This window comes from Mustela nivalis, assembly GCF_964662115.1.
Source record: "Mustela nivalis genome assembly, chromosome: 12".
In the NCBI taxonomy this organism is placed as follows: Eukaryota; Metazoa; Chordata; class Mammalia; order Carnivora; family Mustelidae; genus Mustela; species Mustela nivalis.
In genome coordinates this window covers 83,003,076-83,021,542 of record NC_139031.1, presented here as the reverse complement: position 1 = coordinate 83,021,542, position 18,467 = coordinate 83,003,076, and the positions used below count along the sequence as shown (strand labels likewise).

At 37.7% G+C, this 18,467-nt stretch overlaps 1 protein-coding gene across 2 annotated transcripts in view; it reads left to right on the top strand.

Annotated features, from left to right (window-relative positions):
* The window catches only part of FBXL13 (F-box and leucine rich repeat protein 13), a 251,845-nt gene that overhangs the window by 24,316 nt on the left and 209,062 nt on the right, over nucleotides 1-18,467 (top strand). For both annotated transcript variants that reach the window (XM_082691862.1, XM_082691861.1), the window contains exons 4-6: nucleotides 11,755-11,822; nucleotides 12,825-12,976; nucleotides 15,432-15,541. In XM_082691862.1, the coding sequence (XP_082547988.1) occupies nucleotides 11,755-11,822; nucleotides 12,825-12,976; nucleotides 15,432-15,541 (330 nt within the window). The remainder of the gene's footprint in view (nucleotides 1-11,754; nucleotides 11,823-12,824; nucleotides 12,977-15,431; nucleotides 15,542-18,467) is intronic.

The following is an 18,467-nucleotide window of genomic DNA, read 5'->3' as shown; positions in this document are numbered from 1 at the left end:
ATGGTGCTGTGTGTGCTGAAGAGAAGTGGAGGAAATGTCTTCTCTCATTTTGTGTCACACAAATAGTGCCAAGTGCCTCATAAGAGCAGTTCTTTGGGATTTTCCCTGCAGTTTCTTTTTCCTTAAGGCTCTGACCCCCAATCCATGGGGCTGAGACCAATTCTATAGCAACCTCCCCAACACCTCCTGCATTCCAGTCATTCTTTCAGATGATAGACTCAAACTCCTTCTTCAGCCTCTCATCAAAACAAATTCAAAACAAAAACATTTAAATTGGTTTCTAGAACTTTTTCTGTAAAAATACATTAAAGACACCCAGATACTGAATTCATCTGATTTAGTCTGGGACCATGCCTTATTTGCCCTTCATAGTCATTAAACATTGAAAAATACAGAGAAGGAGAACAAAGAAAAAAGTGGGATAGTTTTCGTATCAACTGAATCATCAGTGTTAACATGCAGTCCTTGTTTAGACCCTAATTTGAACAAACTAACTACTTAAGATATTTGGGGGAACAATTCCAGAGAGTTGGATAATAGATGATATTAAACAATTATTAATTGTCTCAGTTGGGATAACGCAGTTGTGGTTGTGAAGAAAATGTGGTTATATTTTAGAAATAGGTACTAAAAAATTTGGCTTGTATACTTTATATACTTCAAAAACATTGTTGACAATGTTAAATGTAGACTATGGGTATTAAGTATTCATTCTAATTCTCTGAAAGTTTGAAATTTTTTTAATAAGATATTTTTAAGGCTGAGTTGTAATATGCTACAGGTAGCATCTTTTAAAAAAGAGATTACTATTGTGATTTTATTTTTCTTCCAAACTATAAAAATGTTTCCCTGAAACTAGGGTGTTAGGTTGAGTTATTTTCCTTGAATCATATTGTATGCTGTTGGAACTCAGTTTAAAACAGAGGGCCATAGCACAAGGGATAAGACATATTCTCAGTAGTAATAGCAACTCACCACAGTGATAATTCCTAAAGAGGTGGGGAATGAGCATGAGCAGTTTACAGAGGTTCACAGGAGATTCTAATTGGCCTCTGGAGAAGGGGCCACCAGTCTAAAAGAAAAGAGCAGTGTCACATTCTAACTAAATGCTGACAAAATTATTTTGCAATTAATTCGTTATTGAGATGTTCCCACTCTAACTTTAGAAACCATCTCCCATGGCAGAATTTTTCCTTTTATTTCCAGACTCATAACTAATCTTATAATATTACTGGATTCTCAGAAATTATATAAAGATGCACCTTTCTCTCCTTCTCCTTCTCTTCAGTTATCACTCAGTCTGTGTGTAGCAGTCCTTCTGGAAAATTGGGGAGAGTGGTCTGTTACCGCCTGGAAACAGAGCGCTCACTGTGAGGCCCTTTATATCAATGCCAACTTGCTTTTTATCCAGCAACTTCTGCATGGTCATTGCCTGAATCCTTTAATCTCCATTTTTAGAAGCCAGATGGCAGAGAATTGGTAATTTCCAAGGAATTCAGTCCATACATATTTGTTGAGCTCCTACTCCGTGCAATCCTATCAGCTGGAATAAAAAAGTGAGAGAAAGAATATTTTCTAATCACTAGCAGCTAACTAATATACAGCTGCTATCAAGAATAGAGGGCAGTGGGGAAGATGGTGGAACAGCAGGACCCTGAGCTCATCACACACCGAGTCAATAGCTGCTACATATATTGCAACTAACTTTGAAAATAAGCTGAAGACTGGCAGATCATATCTTGCAGAGAGAAGTCCACATCAAAAAGGTTAGGAGGGGTAGAGATGTGGTCAAGAACCAAACTCTTGAGAAGAGAACCAAATGAACCACAAATGGGAGGGACTCCAGAAGCATGGAGGAGTGAGGGGATCAGACCCCACACCAGGCACCACTGGCCCTGGCGACCCACACTGGGAAGATGAGTCCCCATAACACCTGGCTTTGAAAATCAGTGGGACTTAACTCTGGGAGCTTTAAAAATCAGCAGGGCTGGCTTAGCTCTAAGAGAGCTTGGGGGGGGGGTGGTGATAGGAAACCAAGTCTCTACCCTTAAAGATCCAGGATACTAAATGACTCTGTGGAAACACAGCACAGTTACAGAAAAAAATTTTTTTTTAAAGATTTTATTTATTTATTTGACAGACAGAGATCACAAGTAGGCAGAGAGGCAGGCAGAGAGAGAGGAGGAAGCAGACTCCCCACTGAGCAAGAGGCTGATGTGGGGCTCGATCGTAGTACCATGGATCATGACCTGAGCTGAAGGCAGAGGCTTTAACCTACTGAGCCACCCAGGTGCCCCCAGTTACAGAAATTTGAAAAGTGCTTGGGATATATATGAAGGAGATTTATTGACTAACTTTAGGGCATGTGTTGGAAGGGCAGGGATCTACGGGAGAGTTCTTTGGGAGCAAAAGCGCTAGGGGGAGCCATTTTTCTTGCCCTCCCCCAGCCTAGATAGCTGCCTGCTTGGGGGAGCCTATTCTAATGCTCTCCATCTCTTGATTACTAGGACTGCTGTCCTGGCATTCTCTTTTAGCCCCACACTATCCAATCCACCTACCTTGGGAGGTGTTCTTCAAAGTGGCTCCAACTCTGTCATACCTGGCAGGCAGTACTGGCTAGAACCAGTCCCTCTCCAAAGTGACTCTTGCCCTGTAGACATGGGGAGATGATGCCACACACCAGCCCATCAGCTCAGCCATTTCTTCAGCAGGGCCTTTGAGTTGGCTGCATAAGAAACAAGACCTGCTTGTCAGTGAGTCCACAGCTATCACAGAAACTAATCGCAGAGATCCAGGCTGAGGACCAGTCTGACTCACCAGTGTGTCCATAGCAATAGGAAGACACATGCAGCCTATACAGGGGACACCCCTGGAACACTTGGTTCTGGTGTATAGGGGGAACTGCAATACCACGCACCATAGGACTGCACCATAGGACCACAACTTTCAAGACCAGGAGACATAGCTGAACTACTTAATACATAGAAACAGATACAGAGAGTTAGACAAAATGGGGGAGATGGAGGTATATGTCCCAAATGAAATAAGAAGACAAAAATCACAGAAAAAGAGCTAAACAACATGAGATAAGCAATACACTTAATAAAGACCAAAATAATGATCATAAGATACTTACTGGACTGGACAGAAGAGTGAGTAAACTCAATGAGGACTTCAACAGAGATAAGAAATACAAAAACCAGTCGGAGCTGAATTACATAATAATTGAGATGAAAAATACACTAGAGGGAATCAACATCAGATTAAATGATGCAGAAAAATGGGTCAATGGGGCACCTGGGTGGCTCAGTTAAGTGTCTGACTCTAGATTTTGGCTTAGGTCATGATCTCAGGGTCATAGGATCAAGCCCTATATTGGGGCTTTTGCTGGTCATGGAGCCTTCTTAAGATTCTCTCTCTCCCTCTGTCCCTCCCCCCAACTCGTGCTCTCCCTTTCCAAAAAAATAAAAATAAAAATAAAGATAAGAAGGATCAGGAACCCAGTCAACAGAGGACTGGGTAGTGGGAAGAAACAAAGCTGAACAGCAAAAAGAAAAAGAATAATAGAGATGCAAATAAGTTAAGAGACCTCTGCAACATCATCAAATATAACTACATTTACATTATAGGGATCCCAGAAAGAGAAGAAAGAAAGGGGTAAAATATTTATTTGAAGAAATAATAGCTGCAACTTACCTAACCTGGGGGAGGGCAATAGACATCCAGGTCCAGGAGGCAAAGAGATCCTCAAAGAAGATGAACCCAAAGAATTCCACACGAAGACACATAATAATTAAAATGGCAAAATGTAAAAGTGAAAAGAAAACCTCAAATATAGAAGGAGAAATCAAACAGTTACATGCCAGAAACAATCCATAAGGTTAACAGCTGATTTTTTAGCAGAAACTTTGTAGGTCAGAAAAAAAATAGCATGAAATATTCTAAGTGCTGAAGGAAAAACACTACAACCGAGAATACTCTACCTGGCAAAATTATCATTCGATTGAAAGTGAGTTAAAAGCTACCTAGCTAAATAAAACTTAGAGGAGTTCATCACCACTAAACCACTCTTACAAGAAATGTTAAATGGAATTCTTTACTTAGAAAGAAAAGACCATGCCTAGAAGTAAGAAAATTAGGAAAGGAAAAAATTTCACTAGTAAAAGAAACATATGATAAAGATAGTAGATTAATTATTTATAAAGTCAATATGGAGTTAAAACACAAAAGTAGTAAGATCAATTATATCTATAGTCAGGGAATACACAAAGTAAGAAGATGTAAAATATGATGTGAGATGCATAAAACGTGAATGGGGGAGTAAAAATTCAGTGCTTTCAGAACATGTTCAAACTTAAGCCTCATCACCTTCCTATAGACTGTTATATGCATACAGTGCTTTATATGAACCTCGTGGTAACCACAAATCAACAGTCTGTAATAGATACACAAAAAGTAAAGAGAAAAGAATCCAAGCATAACACTAAAGAAAGACATCAAACCATAAGGAAAGAAAGCAAGAGAAGAGAGGAATAGAGAATAACTACAAACACAACTAGAAAACAATTAACAAAATGGCAATAAGTACATACCTATCAATAATCACTTTAAATGTAAATGGATTAATAAAAAAATAGTGCAACCAAATGGATAAAAAAATAGGATCCCTCAATATTCTGCCTACAAAAGATTCAGTTTAGACCTAAAGATATATACCCATGGAAAGTAAAGGGCCGTAAAAAGATATTCCATGCAAATGGAAGTGAAAAACAAAACAAAATAAAAACCAGGGTCGCAACACTTGTATCAGACAAAATAGACTTTAAACTAATACTGCAACAACAACAACAAGAACAATAAGAAGAACAACAACAACAAAAAGAGGGGCTTTACACAACGCTAAAAGGATCAATCCAACCAGGGAATGCTATTGTAAATATTATGCACACAACATACATAAATACTAAATACATAAAGCAAACATTAACAGACATAAAGGGAGACTGGTTTTGTTGTTCTTTTCGGTATAAAGTTAGGTTGTTTATTTAAGATTTTTCTTGTTTCTTGAGGTAGGTCTATATTATTGTAAATTTTCTCTTGGAACTATTTTTGGTGTATCCCAAAGATTTTGCACCAGTAATATTAGGGGAATTTAACACCTCACATACATTAATTGATAGATCATCCAGACAGAAAAATCCATAAGGAAACAGTGGCTCTAACCAATACATTAGACCAGATGAACTCAAGAGATATACACAGAACGTTTCAACCAAAAACAACAGAATACACATTCTTTTCAAAAACACATGGGACATTCTCTAGGATAGATAATATGCCACTTTAATAAGTTTAAGAAGATTGAAATCATATCAAGCATCTTTTCTAATCACAATGATATGAAACTAGAAGTCTGTTACAAGAAAAGAAAACCTGGAAAAAACACAAACACATGGAGGCTAAACATTGTGTTACTAAAAAAGCAATAGGTCAAAGAAGAAATCAAATTAGAAATAAAAAAATAGGGGTGCCTGGGTGGCTCAGTGGGTTAAAGCCTCTGCCTTCGGCTCAGGTCATGATTCCAGGGTCCTGGGAACCAGCCCTAGACTGGGCTCTCTGCTCAGCGAGGAGCCTGCTTCCCACCCTCCCCCACCTGCCTCTCTGCCTACTTGTGATCTCTCTGTCAAATAAATAAATAAAATCTTAAAACAAAAACCAAAAAAATAAAAAAAATACATAGAGACAAACGAAAATGGAAAAACAATGGTGCAAAATCTTTGGGATACACCAAAAGTAGTTCCAAGAGAAAAATTTACAATAATATAGACCTACCTCAAGAAACAAGAAAAATCTTTTTTTTTTTTTAAAGATTTTATTTATTTATTTGACAGAGAGAAATCACAAGTAGATAGAGAGGCAGGCAGAGAGAGAGAGAGAGGGAAGCAGGCTCCCTGCTGAGCAAAGAGCCCGATGCGGGACTCGATCCCAGGACTCTGAGATCATGACCTGAGCCGAAGGCAGCGGCTTAACCCACTGAGCCACCCAGGCACCCAGGAAAAATCTTAAATAAACAACCTAACTTTATACCGAAAAGAACAACAAAAAAAAAGAAGACTAACAAAACCAAAGTCCAAATTAGTAGAAGGAAGAAATAATAAAGATTTGAACAGAAATAAATGAGAGAGAGAGTAAAAAAAAAAAATCAATAGAAAAGATCAATGAATGCAAGAGCTGGTTCTTTGACTAGCTAAACAAAACTGATCAACCTTTAGCAAGTTTCATTAAGAAAAAAAGAGGATGCAAGTAAATATTTTTAGAAATGAAAGGAGAAATAACAACAAACATCACAGAAATATGAAGGATATAAGAGAATATTATGAAAATTATATGCCAAAATATTGGACAATTTGGAAGAAATGGACAAATTCCTAGAAACATACAACCTCCCAAAACTGAATCAGAAAATAATAGCAAACTTGAATAGACTAAGTACTAGTAATGAAATTGAATTGAATCAATTACCCCCAAACTCTCAACTAATGGAAGTCCAGCACTAGTGGCTTTTTAGGTGAATACTACCACACATTTAGAGAAGACTTAATACCTATCCTTCTCAAACTATTCCAGAAAGTAGAAAAATAAAGAATGCTTTAAATTCATTCTATGAGACCAACATTAATCTGATACCAAAACCAGACAAAGACACTGCAAAAAGAGAAAACTACAGGCCAATATTCCTGGGGAACATACATGCAAAAGTCCTTAACAAAATATTAGCAAACCTAATTCAATCTTACATTCAAGGGATCGATCACTACAATCAAGTGGGATTTATTCCAGGGATGCAATCTTAGCAAATCAATCAAAATGATGCATCACAGGGGTGCCTGGTGGGCTCAGTGGGTTAAAGCCTCTGCCTTCGGCTCAGGTCCCAGAGTCCTGGGATGGAGCCCCACATCGAGCTCTCTGCTCAGCGGGGAGCCTGCTTCCTCCGCTCTCTCTCTTCCTATCTCTTTGCCTACTTGTGATCCCTGTCTGTCAAATAAATAAATAAACAAATAAATAATGATGCATCACATTAACAAGAAGAAGGATAAAAACCACATGATTATCTCAATAGATGCAAAAGTATTTGACAAAATACATATCTATTTATTATAAAACTGTCAACAAACTGGGTATACAGGAAACATCCCTCAACATAATAAAGGCTATATATGAAAAACCCACAGCTACATACTCAGTGGTGAAAACTGAAAGCCAATTCTCTAAGATCAGGAAAGAGACAAAGATATCTACTTTCACTACTTTTGTTCAGCAAAGTACTGAAAGTCCTAGCCACAGCAATCAGACTAGAGAAAGAAATAAAAGGCATACAAATTGGTGAGGAAGAAGTTAAACTGTCACTGTTTGCAGATGCCATCATACTATATGTAGAAAACCACAGGACTCCACCAAAACAATATTAGGATTAATAAATGAATTCACTAAAGTTGCAGGATAGAAAATTGATATAGAGAAATCTGTTGCATTTGTATATACAGTATATTAACACAGTAGCAGAAAGAGAAATAATAATAATGATAAAACAACTCTAATTACAATTGCATCAAAAGAATAAACAACCTATAAATAAACTTAACCCAGGAGGTGAAAGACTTATACTCTGAAAACTATAAGACATCAATGAAAGAAATTGAAGATGACACAGATGGAAAGACATACCATGCTCATGGACTGGAAGAAGTAATCTTCAAATGTCCATAATAGTCAAAGAAATCTACAGTCAATGCAATCTCTATCAAAGTACAAACAACATTTTTTTTTTTTAAACAAAACTGGAGTAATACTAAATTTGTATGGAACCACAAAAGACCTTGAATAGCCAAAGCAATCTTGGGAAAGAGCAAAGCTGGAAGTACCACAATGTCAGATTTTAAGATATATTACAAAGCTATTGCAATCAAAACAGTATGGTACTGGCACAAACGTAGACGCATAGATAAAGGGAATAGGATAGAGAGTCCATAAATAAACCCACAGTTATACTGTCAAACTGTGACAAAGGAGGCAGGAATATACAAACTATAGAAATGAACCATGAAAGTATAGTAGAGAGAGCAGGATGTACAATGGGGAAAAGACAGTCTCCTCAACAAATGGTTTTGGGAAAACTGAACAGCTACATGTAAAAGAATGAAACTGAACCAACCACTTTCTTACACCATGTACAAACATAGACTCAAAATGGATTAAAAACCTAAATGTGAGACTTGAAATCATAAAACTTCTAAGAGAAAACATAGGCAGTAATCTCTTAGACAATAACCTTAGCAACATGTTTATGGAGTCTTCTCAGGCAAAGGAAGTAAAAGCAAAAATAAACTACCAGGAGTACACCAAAATAAAAAGTTTTGCATAACAAAGGAAACGAACACCAAAATGGAGAGGTAACTTCCTGAAGGAGAGAAGATATTTGCAAATGACATGCCTGATAGGGCTTAAAATCCAAAATATATTAAGAATTTGTGCAACCCAATACCAAAAGACACAACACAAATACTCCAATTAAAAATGGGCAGAGGATCTGAATACACATTTTTCCAAAAATGACATACAGATGGCCAGCATATGCATGAAAAGATGCTCAACATCACTCATCATCAGAGAAATGGAAATCAAAACCACAATGAGATATCACCACATACCAGTCAGAATGGCTAGTATCAAAAAAACAAGAAATTACAGGTGTTGATGAGGATGTGAAGAAAAGAGAAGCCCTGTGCACTGTTGGTGAGACTGTAAATTGGAGCAACTAATGTGGAAAACAGTACAGAGGTTCTGCAAAAAATTAAAAATACCATATAATCTATTAATTCCACTTGTGATTATTTATTTGAAGAAAATGAAAACACTAATTTGAAAAGATATGTGTACCCCATGTTTACTGAAGAATTATTTATACTAGCCAAAATATGGAAGCAACCCAAGTATCCATCAATAGATAAATGGATAAAGATAAATGGTGGTACATATATATATGAAGGCATATTATCCAGCCATTTGAAAAGAATGAGATCTTGCTATTTGCGACGACCCAGATGGACCGAGAGGCTGTTACGCTAAGTGAAGTAAGTTAGACAAAGACAAAAGCCATATGAATTCACTTACATGTGGACTCCAAAAAAATCCAGAAGAAATGATGGTATTTTTAAAAACAAATTAATAATTTAACAAATTATTTTTGTTTAACAAACAAACGAACAAAAAACAGTTATACATTCAGCGAAAAAACTGATAGTTAACAGAGGTGAGGTGTGTAGGAATATGTGAAGTGGCAGAGGGAATTAAGACATATAAGCTCCGAGTCAGAAAATTAGTAAGTCATGGAGATGAAAAGCACAGCATAAGGAATCTAGTCAATATCATTGTGAAAATCTTGTATGATGACAGGTGTTTACCACACTAGTTGTGGTAAGCACTGAGTAATGTAGAGAATTTTTAAAACACTTTGTTATACACCTGAACTAATAGAAATTGTATGTCAACTATACTGCAACAATAATATTGCATAAATAATAATAATACAATGATAATAAATAATAATAATAAATGCAAATATTTCAAGTAGCACGTTGCTGGAGCGTAGTGAAGATGTTGAATGGTGGAAGCAAAACCATGTGACTGAGTGTCCCTGCGTGTGTCTGAGGGTTAGACTGGCCAGAGGGGCTGCTGAGCCCCAGTGATGCTGATGCATGCGTGGCCCCAAGTGGGGGTGGGGCATTCCTGGGCTTGAGCCTTTGCTGCAGGTCAGTGCCTTGACACACACACACTCTCCTTTATTTAAAAAAAAAAAAAAAAAAAAGATTTTATTTATTTGAGAAAGAGACAGAGGACAGCAGCAGGGGAGGAGTGGGAGAGGGAGAAGCAGAGTCCCTGTTGAGCACCCAGTGACACTTTCTTAAAGCTATTTTCCCTCTGGAGAAAACAAGAGGATGCCAACAATGAGGAAAAACCGTGGCTATTTTCATTCTATTAGTGTTTTTGTTTTGTTTTTTTTGGGAGAACAATATATGTGAAATTAAAATAAGAATTTAGGGAAAGGAGGGGCGCCTGGATGGCTCTGTTGGTTAAGGGTCTGCCTTCAGCTCAAGTCCTGATCTCAGGGTCCTGGGATTGAGGCCCATATGGGCTTCCCTGTTCAACGAGGAGCTGGCTTCTCCCTCCTGACCCTCCCACTGCTCGTGCTCTCACTCTCTCTCAAATAAAATCTTTTTAAAAAATTTAAAAAAGGAACTTAGGGAAATGAACTCTTGATAAAAGAATATTAGAATGACAAACTCTTCCAGAATATAAACTGTGTGTGGATTCATGAGGACATTACCTTCTTTCAAGAATAGAATTGAAAAAACACTTTTATGCTGATTTAAAGAGTTGATTATTAGAAAACTCGAGTTCAAGAGTTCCTGGCTGAATAATTTTTGTTTTTATTCATTTGATCATGTAATATGCTCATTTTTAAATGAACTATGCCATTTACTGTAGATATTTATATAGTTCTTTCCAGGTTATAACCTCTAGAGAAAAAAGTTTAATCTTAGGAAATTTAGCGGCTAATGGCAGAGCAAGAAAATCGTATTGTAGATGAAACTTGTCTTTACTTCTGCCATTTCTTTCCTTTCCTGGTTTTAGCTCTACCTTGCTGTGATATCCCCAATATTTCTACTTTGTTCGTCTGGATTCCTTTCGCTTATGAAAATCAGAATTTAGTACAATTCTGTCATTTTAGTAAAATGACTTCAATGATTTATGATCTCCCTCACCACAAGAGTAATCTGCATATAAATTGCCATCAAACTGACGATTTCCAAATGTCATTGAACATCAGGCAGAATATCAGGGGGTTGTTGGGCCTTTGTTATACGCTTAAAATAGCTCCATGATTAACGTGTGTGTGTGTTTTATCTGTGAACTCAACAAAGCATTGACAGCAGTGTGCAAAGGAGAAAAACATCTGTCTTTGAAAATCAGAATTCAGAGTTCTGGGAAGTTGGTATAGATTTGAACAAAACAGATGTGGCCACATGTTTGACAAAGAAGGTGGTGATAACCCGAGAAAAAATAACACCATTAGCACTTCACAGTACCATGTACATATAACAAATGTGTTAATATGATATTATCTTACTCATTAAAGAAGGTACAGAAGGTACAGATGATTTCAGGAATCCTCAGTTAGCTGTTTGCACATGTTAACATATGTTATGGTGAATAGTTGCAAGTGATCAATTCATTTGCATCTCTTTCAGCATATTCCAAAATTTTAATTTATATGGCTTTCCTATTACTGTTTGGTGAGGCAAGCTTTTTTTTTTTTTTTTAAAGAAAATTTCATTTTATACTCTTGAGAATGTAAATTCTTTCAGTTTAATGGTGACCAGCAGACCCACAACTCTATATTCCTAACAATACACCTGACAATAATAGTACCATAGATCTACTTAAAATGTTTTAAAGTAAATACAATATAGTGAGAAAATTTTAAGTTGTGATTTTAATGTTTAAAAAATAGGTAATGGACATATACAATAAAATTACAAAATATATAAATGGCACGTAGTTCTTCTAATCTGTTCCCATCTCCCTACTGCCCAATGCAAATATTGCTCTCATTTTCCTCTGTCTCTTCTGGAGTTGGCCTCTGCATTCCATTTATTTCTAATGTGTGCTATTTAATGTATTTATTTACTTTAGATGACTCCGGAATTGATGGTAAAAGCATGTACTTTTTATACTGGACATTTAGTAAAGACCCACTTTTGGTAAGAATGTGATTTTTGCATCCTATTCCTTTGTGTTTTTATTCTTAATATTCTCTATTGGAAGAACAACTCATTTTTGGCCATTCTGATTTTATCTATTTAACCATGTTTCCACCATTTTGCATTCTGTATTTCTTTTATTTTTATTTAGCATTTACTTAGTTAAAATACATTCTTTACTTCTTCAAGGTATTGCTTTTTTTCGAAGTGTAAGTCTACAATCCCTTCATCTGAAACCCTTGGAGATATGTTTCGAAATTTAGATTCTTTTTCTTAAAAAAATTTTACAGAGGTAATTTCTACACATTCTATGTATTATATAACATCTTCAGTGGTGTCTGTGGCAGCATATTAGTATTTCTATTATATATGTTATATATGGATATAAAATGAAATGTCTATGAAATGAAATTTTAAAAAGACTACAAATAGCTATGTGTCAAGTCCAGAGAATTTTTGATGCAAAATTACTTTAGGTTTTTAATTTTTATTTGTTTACTTTTAAGATTTATTTATTTATTTTAGAGAGAGAGACAGAGTGCGAGGGGAGCAGGGAGAAGGAGAGAGAATCTACTGAGTGTAGAGCCTGTTGTGAGGCTTGATCCCAGGACCCAAAGGTCATGACTTGAGCTGAAATCTAGAGCTGAAATCTAGAGCTGGATGTTCAACCAGCCGAGCCACCCAGGCGCCCCGAAGTAAAATTACTTTAGGTCAGGTCTAGTTTTGCCTCTAAATGGGTTTTGAAAAAAAACAGGTTATGAAAAATACCTTCCGAATTTCAGACCTTTACTGGGTTTTAGAAATATAGCAAAGGGAAGTACAAGCTCAAAGGAAACACAAGAAGTAGCTAGAACAGTAACAATAATCGAACAATTTCTTTCTATTCTGTGGTATTTGAAGCAATGCAGGAGGTATTGTTACTCCTTCTCCCTTTCCATTTATTAGGAAGGTATTGCCACTGATATTATCAAAATACTATTTTTCTGTATTTACTGCCTATAGCACATGGAGAGACATAGCAATACCTCTTATAAGTGAAGATGAACTGGCTGAAAAGATGGAAAAAGCTAGGGAATATGACAATTTCAGACTTCAAAAATACATCTTTCGTCTCTGGCACTCTTATACAGAAGGTCAAAAAAAACTACTTACAGGTAAATCCTTGCATAGTAACGGTTAGTTTTTGTATTGCTTATTCAAAGAATCAACACATTTAACAATTACACAGTTTGCGGGTGGCTGGGTGGCTCGGTGGGTTAAGCCTCTGCCTTAAGCTCAGGTCATGATCTCAGAATCCTGAGATCTGAGTCCTGCACCGGGCTCTCTGCTCAGCGGGGAACCTGGTTCTCCCTCTCGCTCTGTCTGCCTCTCTGCCTACTTGTGGTCTCTCTCTCTCTCCGTCAAATAAATAAATAAAAAAAAATCTTAACAAAAAAATTAAGCAGTTTTTACTGAGAATTTTTTATTATGTCTAGAGAACTGTCATGAAATGTGACAAAAAGCCACTAATTAAATGTCTTACATTTAAATGACATTTGTCTCAAAGGGTTTTCTTGTAATAGAAAACAGGCATGTTTGAAATAAAAATTCTGTATGGATTTGTGTGATATATGTACAAATATAAATAGGATCTACTATCATCATTTTTACTCAGAGAAAGCTGGTATATGATAGGTACCCAAACTGACTATTTCTTGCAGAGAATTTTCCATTCCTTAGAGATATTTCATTGAATGGATACATGAGGAAACAAAGAAAATGCATTTTCCTTTCCTTAAATCCTTGATAGTATAGAGAGGGCATGTACATGATCTTGGAGGCAGGGATAGGGAACCCCAGCCTTTTGCTCAGATTTTAGCCACTTACCAAATACTGGTTTATGGCTGTTGCAAATCAGAGAATCATTTCCTCTTGATCAGTTACTCTTGGTACCTCAGTCACAGTGAGCCCTCTGAAAATTTTTTTTTAATTCTTTTTTTAGAGAGGAAGAGAGAGAGAGAGCAAGAGCATGCACACAGGAGTGTGGGGTGGGGGAGGAGAAGTGGGAGAGGGAGAGAGAAAATCTCAAGCAGACTCCATACCCTGAGGTGGGGCTCCATCTCATGACCCTGAGATCACAACCAGAGTGGTAATCAAGAGTTGAATGCCCCCCAGGTGCCCTCTGAGGGTTTAAAAGTAAGATTGATGGGCCTCTAATTCAGAGAGGAAGCAACTGGCTTCAGTTAAGAAGCCAGTGCCCTCGGGGCACCTGGGTGTCTCAGTGGGTTAAAGCCTCTGCCTTCAGCTCAGGTCATGATCTCTGGTTCCTGGGATGGAGCCCCGCATCGCATCGGGCTCTCTGCTCAGCAGGAAGCCTGCTTCCCCCCTCTGCCTGCCTCTCTGCCTATTTGTGATCTCGGTCTGTCAAATAAGTAAACAAAATCTTTAAAAAAAAAAAAAAAGACTTTTTTAAAAAAAGAAGCCAATGCCCTCTTCATTGGTGTCCTCAGGGCCTGCCTTAGTCATCCTCCTTCCTGGCCTGACCCCTGTATTTGAGCTTTGGACCCTTGGTTAAAACATAAAATGGAGCAATTTATTTAATCATAGGGCATTTAACTAAATCAGAATACTACCTTATGTGGCGCCTGGGTGGCTCAGTGGGTTAAAGCCTCTGCCTTCAGCTCAGGTCATGATCCCAGGATCCTTGGATCGAGCCCTGCATTGGGCTCTCTGCTCAGCAGGAAGCCTGCTTCCCTTCTTCTCTCTCTCTGCCTGCCTCTTTGCCTACTTGTGATCTCTGTCTACCAAACAAATAAGTAAAATCTTAAAAAAAAAAAAAAAAGAATACTACCTTATAATTGTATTTCTGTGATTAAGTTTAGGAGTTCTGGTTTTATAAAGAACAGTTTGATTAAAAAAAGAAAAGTTATGGGGCACCTGGGTGGCTCAGTGGGTTAAGCCTCTGCCTTCGGCTCAGGTCAGGATCCCAGGGTCCTGGGATCGAGCCCTACATCGGGCTCTCTGCTCAGCGGGGAGCCTGCTTCCTTTCCTCTCTCTCTGCCTGCCTCTCGGCCTACTTGTGATCTCTGTCTGTCAAATAAATAAATAAAATATTAAAAAAGAAAAAGTTATGTATCCGATATATATCCTGATGTGTTATTACATCTATTACATCTTTATTTTTATTTTTTTAAGATTTCATTTATTTATTTGACAGAGAGATACAGCGAGAGAGGGAACACAAGGAGGGGGAGTTGAGAGAGAGAGAAGCATGAACGAGAGAGGGAGAAGCAGGCTTCCCGCTGAGCAGGGAGCCTGATGTGGGACTCGATCCCAGGACCCGGGGATCATGAACTGAGCTAAAGGCAAACGCTTAACCTGTTGTGACACCCAGGCATCCCTGGGTGCAATTTCTCAATTTCCAAGGGCAAATGTGATGTTTACAGGTTAATAAAGTTTCAGGAGTAAAGATGTACTGCTGCCAAAAGTAATTAATTTTAGATATAATTAAAATCAAACAAAACCCGCCAGACACAATATTAGTTTATATTATAAACATGATAGAATATTAAACATTGTTTTTAGGAAACATCCTTATATATATACAATAATCTAATGACTTTTCTTTAGTTACACTAGTGCGGATACGAAGGATGTGCCGCCGTTACAAGCTATTAGCTATCCTAACCAAGTGGAGGGATAAAGCACAACATAAGTATAAGAAGAGAGAAGAGGAGCTGGTATGGTATCTTGGAAACTTAATTTTTTTAGAAACTGAATTTGGTTGTTATATTGATGTTGCTTCAGATAATAATGCTATGCCTGGGAAGTATGAAAATATTAAATATTAGGCACTTAAAAAATATTTTACTTATTTATTTGAGAGAGACCGTGCATGTGTGTGCATGAACGGGGTGGAGAGACAAGAGTGAGAGTGAGAAGGAGAAGCAGACTCCCTGCTCTGTGGGGAGCTGGAGGCACAGCTCGATGGTGGGGCTCCATTCCAGGACCCTGAGGCCATGAACTGAGCTGAAGACAGGTGCTTAACGGACTGAGCCACCCAGGTGCCCCATATTATATAATTTTGATGGGGTCTTTATTCTTTTAATTGAATAATTTAAATTTTCCTTCAGCTACAAAAAATATTTTCTAATAAATTCTGTTATTTCATTTCAACTCTGAACACTGAGAAAAAATCATTTCAACATTTTATTTAAAATTATTGGTAAAAATGAATTTTGTTTAAGTAAGTGTTTAGATAGATATAGATGTCTAAAATAGAAGAGAGGGGTGCCTGGGTCGCTCAGGGGGTTAAAGCCTCTGCCTTTGGCTCAGGTCATGGTCCTAGGGTCCTGGCATCGAGCCCCGCATCCAGCTCTCTGCTCAGCAGGGAACCTGCTTCTTCCTCTCTCTCTTTGCCTGCCTCTCTGCCTACTTGTGATCTCTGTCTGTTAAATAAAAATAAATAAAATCTTAAAAAAAAAAAGAATTTAAAATGGAAGAGAAACCATTTGATATGATAAAAACTGAGTAAATTTTTTTCTGTCCTAGATAAGATTAGATTGTTATTCTTTTTCAACCTTCAATATAATAAATTATAATTTTAATATAAATTATTTAAAAAATTACTAAATTGCTAAACTTATGGGGGTGCCTGGGTGGCTCAGTGGGTTAAAACCTCTGCCTTCAGCTCAGGTCATGGTCCCAGGGTCCTGGGATGGAGCCCTGCATCGGGCTCTCTGCTCAGCGGGGAGCCCACTTCTCTCTCTCTCTGCCTGCTTCTCTGCCTACTTGTGATATCTGTCTGTCAAATAAATAAATAAAAATCTTTAAATTGCTAAACTAAAGGATCATTCTTAACTGGGACATTTTAATTAAAGCAATTAAAATAGAGGACCCAAGCAAATTCCTCCAAACCTAAAAATATTTCTGGTTTGCTTAAGCTGTTAATACCTTATTACTTAATGTTGTTTTAGAACACTCATAGTAACTATTAGGATCAGACATAGAAAAGTGGATTTTTTTTTTTAGTTATATTACTTCATAGGTAATGTTTTATCAATAGTCTTGAAAGACAAAGTCGGGATAAATAAAAAAGAGAAAAATAAGAAATTAAACTCCCTGTTTAGTCGTTGCCCAGTGGAGGGCAGGATCAATGCCCTCCCACCGCTAACGGGTTCAGATGCTGACAGCGATGATACAACACACGTACCAAGAGGGTATACAAAGATTTATGCTGGAAACAGTGCTAAAGTCTACAGAGGACACTGAGATGCATAAAGCACAGTTCTTGCTCTCTGCAAATCTGTCCCTACTGGTATCATGGTGTTCTTCTAGGATGTCCTCTAGCATTTGTGAAGTACACATTCAATGTTACTAGTTCATGTTCAGTGTTGCCAGTTCAACAGTTACACTTTAGGTAACCACTGTTTTAGTCTGCTTCTTCAGTGCTCGCTTGTCTGTCCTTCCTGCCTCCCTTTCTCTTTCTTTCTTTCTTTCTTTCTTTCTTTCTTTCTTTCTTTCTTTCTTTCTTTCTTTCTTCTTTCTTTCTTTCTTTCTTCCCTTCTTTCTCTTTCTTCCCTTCTTCCCTTCTTTCTCTTTCTTTCCTTCCTTCCCTCCTTCTTTCTTTCTGTTTAGATTTATTTGAGAGAGAGAGAGAGAGCACACTGGGGGAGGCAGGATGGGCAGAGGGAGAGAGAGACAAGGAATCTCAAGTAGACCCCCCACTGAGCAGGGAGCCTGATGTGGGGCTTGATCTCAAGACCCTGAAATCAAGACCCGAGCCAAAATCAAGAGTCAGATGCTTCCTGAATGAGCAACCCAGGCGCCCCTGTTCAGTGATTTTCGACACTGTGCACTAAGCTAGCATTTTAATCCTGGCTCCCCCCAAGACTCACTGATTGTCTAATGGCGAAATATGCAACCGTACATGACTAGTCTGCCCCTTTCACACCCCGCTTGAACTGAACATCTTGGAGGCAGTGTTGTTTTCTTAATCACCCCCATACCCTGAGCATAATGTGTTGCATGCAATAGTTGATACATATTAATATAAATAATAACACATAATGTAGATGTATACTGTACAGTTAGTTGGGTGTTTAGAGAAAACATTTACTTCTAGCTATGTGATTTCTTGGCCTAACAATCTCTCACTTAAGTGGGTGAAGTGAAAATGGCTGGTGTGTGCTGCGCAGAGAACGCAAGGAACACTTCTATGCACTAATCTTCTCCAATGTGTACCCTTCCTTAGGCTCGTGTGTGTGTGTAACATTTATTTATCCTTATGGTTTTTTCTCGATTATGCAGTTTTAAGGAACGTATTCAGCGTTAGAATGGGGACTTCTTGTAACAGTAAATCAGGCAAGACCCCAAATGCTTTCCTCTGCCTCTCCTTTTTTATCTCTGTGCTAACCACCTCCTTTCCATACCCCAAATATCCCGTCAGTCATTACTAGAACCTTGACTCTGTGGGTTTTGGCTTCTTCATCTAAAAGAGGAGGCTGGACCACATCATCAAAGTTGCTGCCTAGGCCACTGATGTCTGACAACACATGGGAATGATCTCTAATGCTCTGGTGGTCTGGAGCATATCACCCCACTATGGACAAAGGCAGTTTACAAAGCAGGGATGACAATAATACAGAATGTTTATTTCGTTCTATC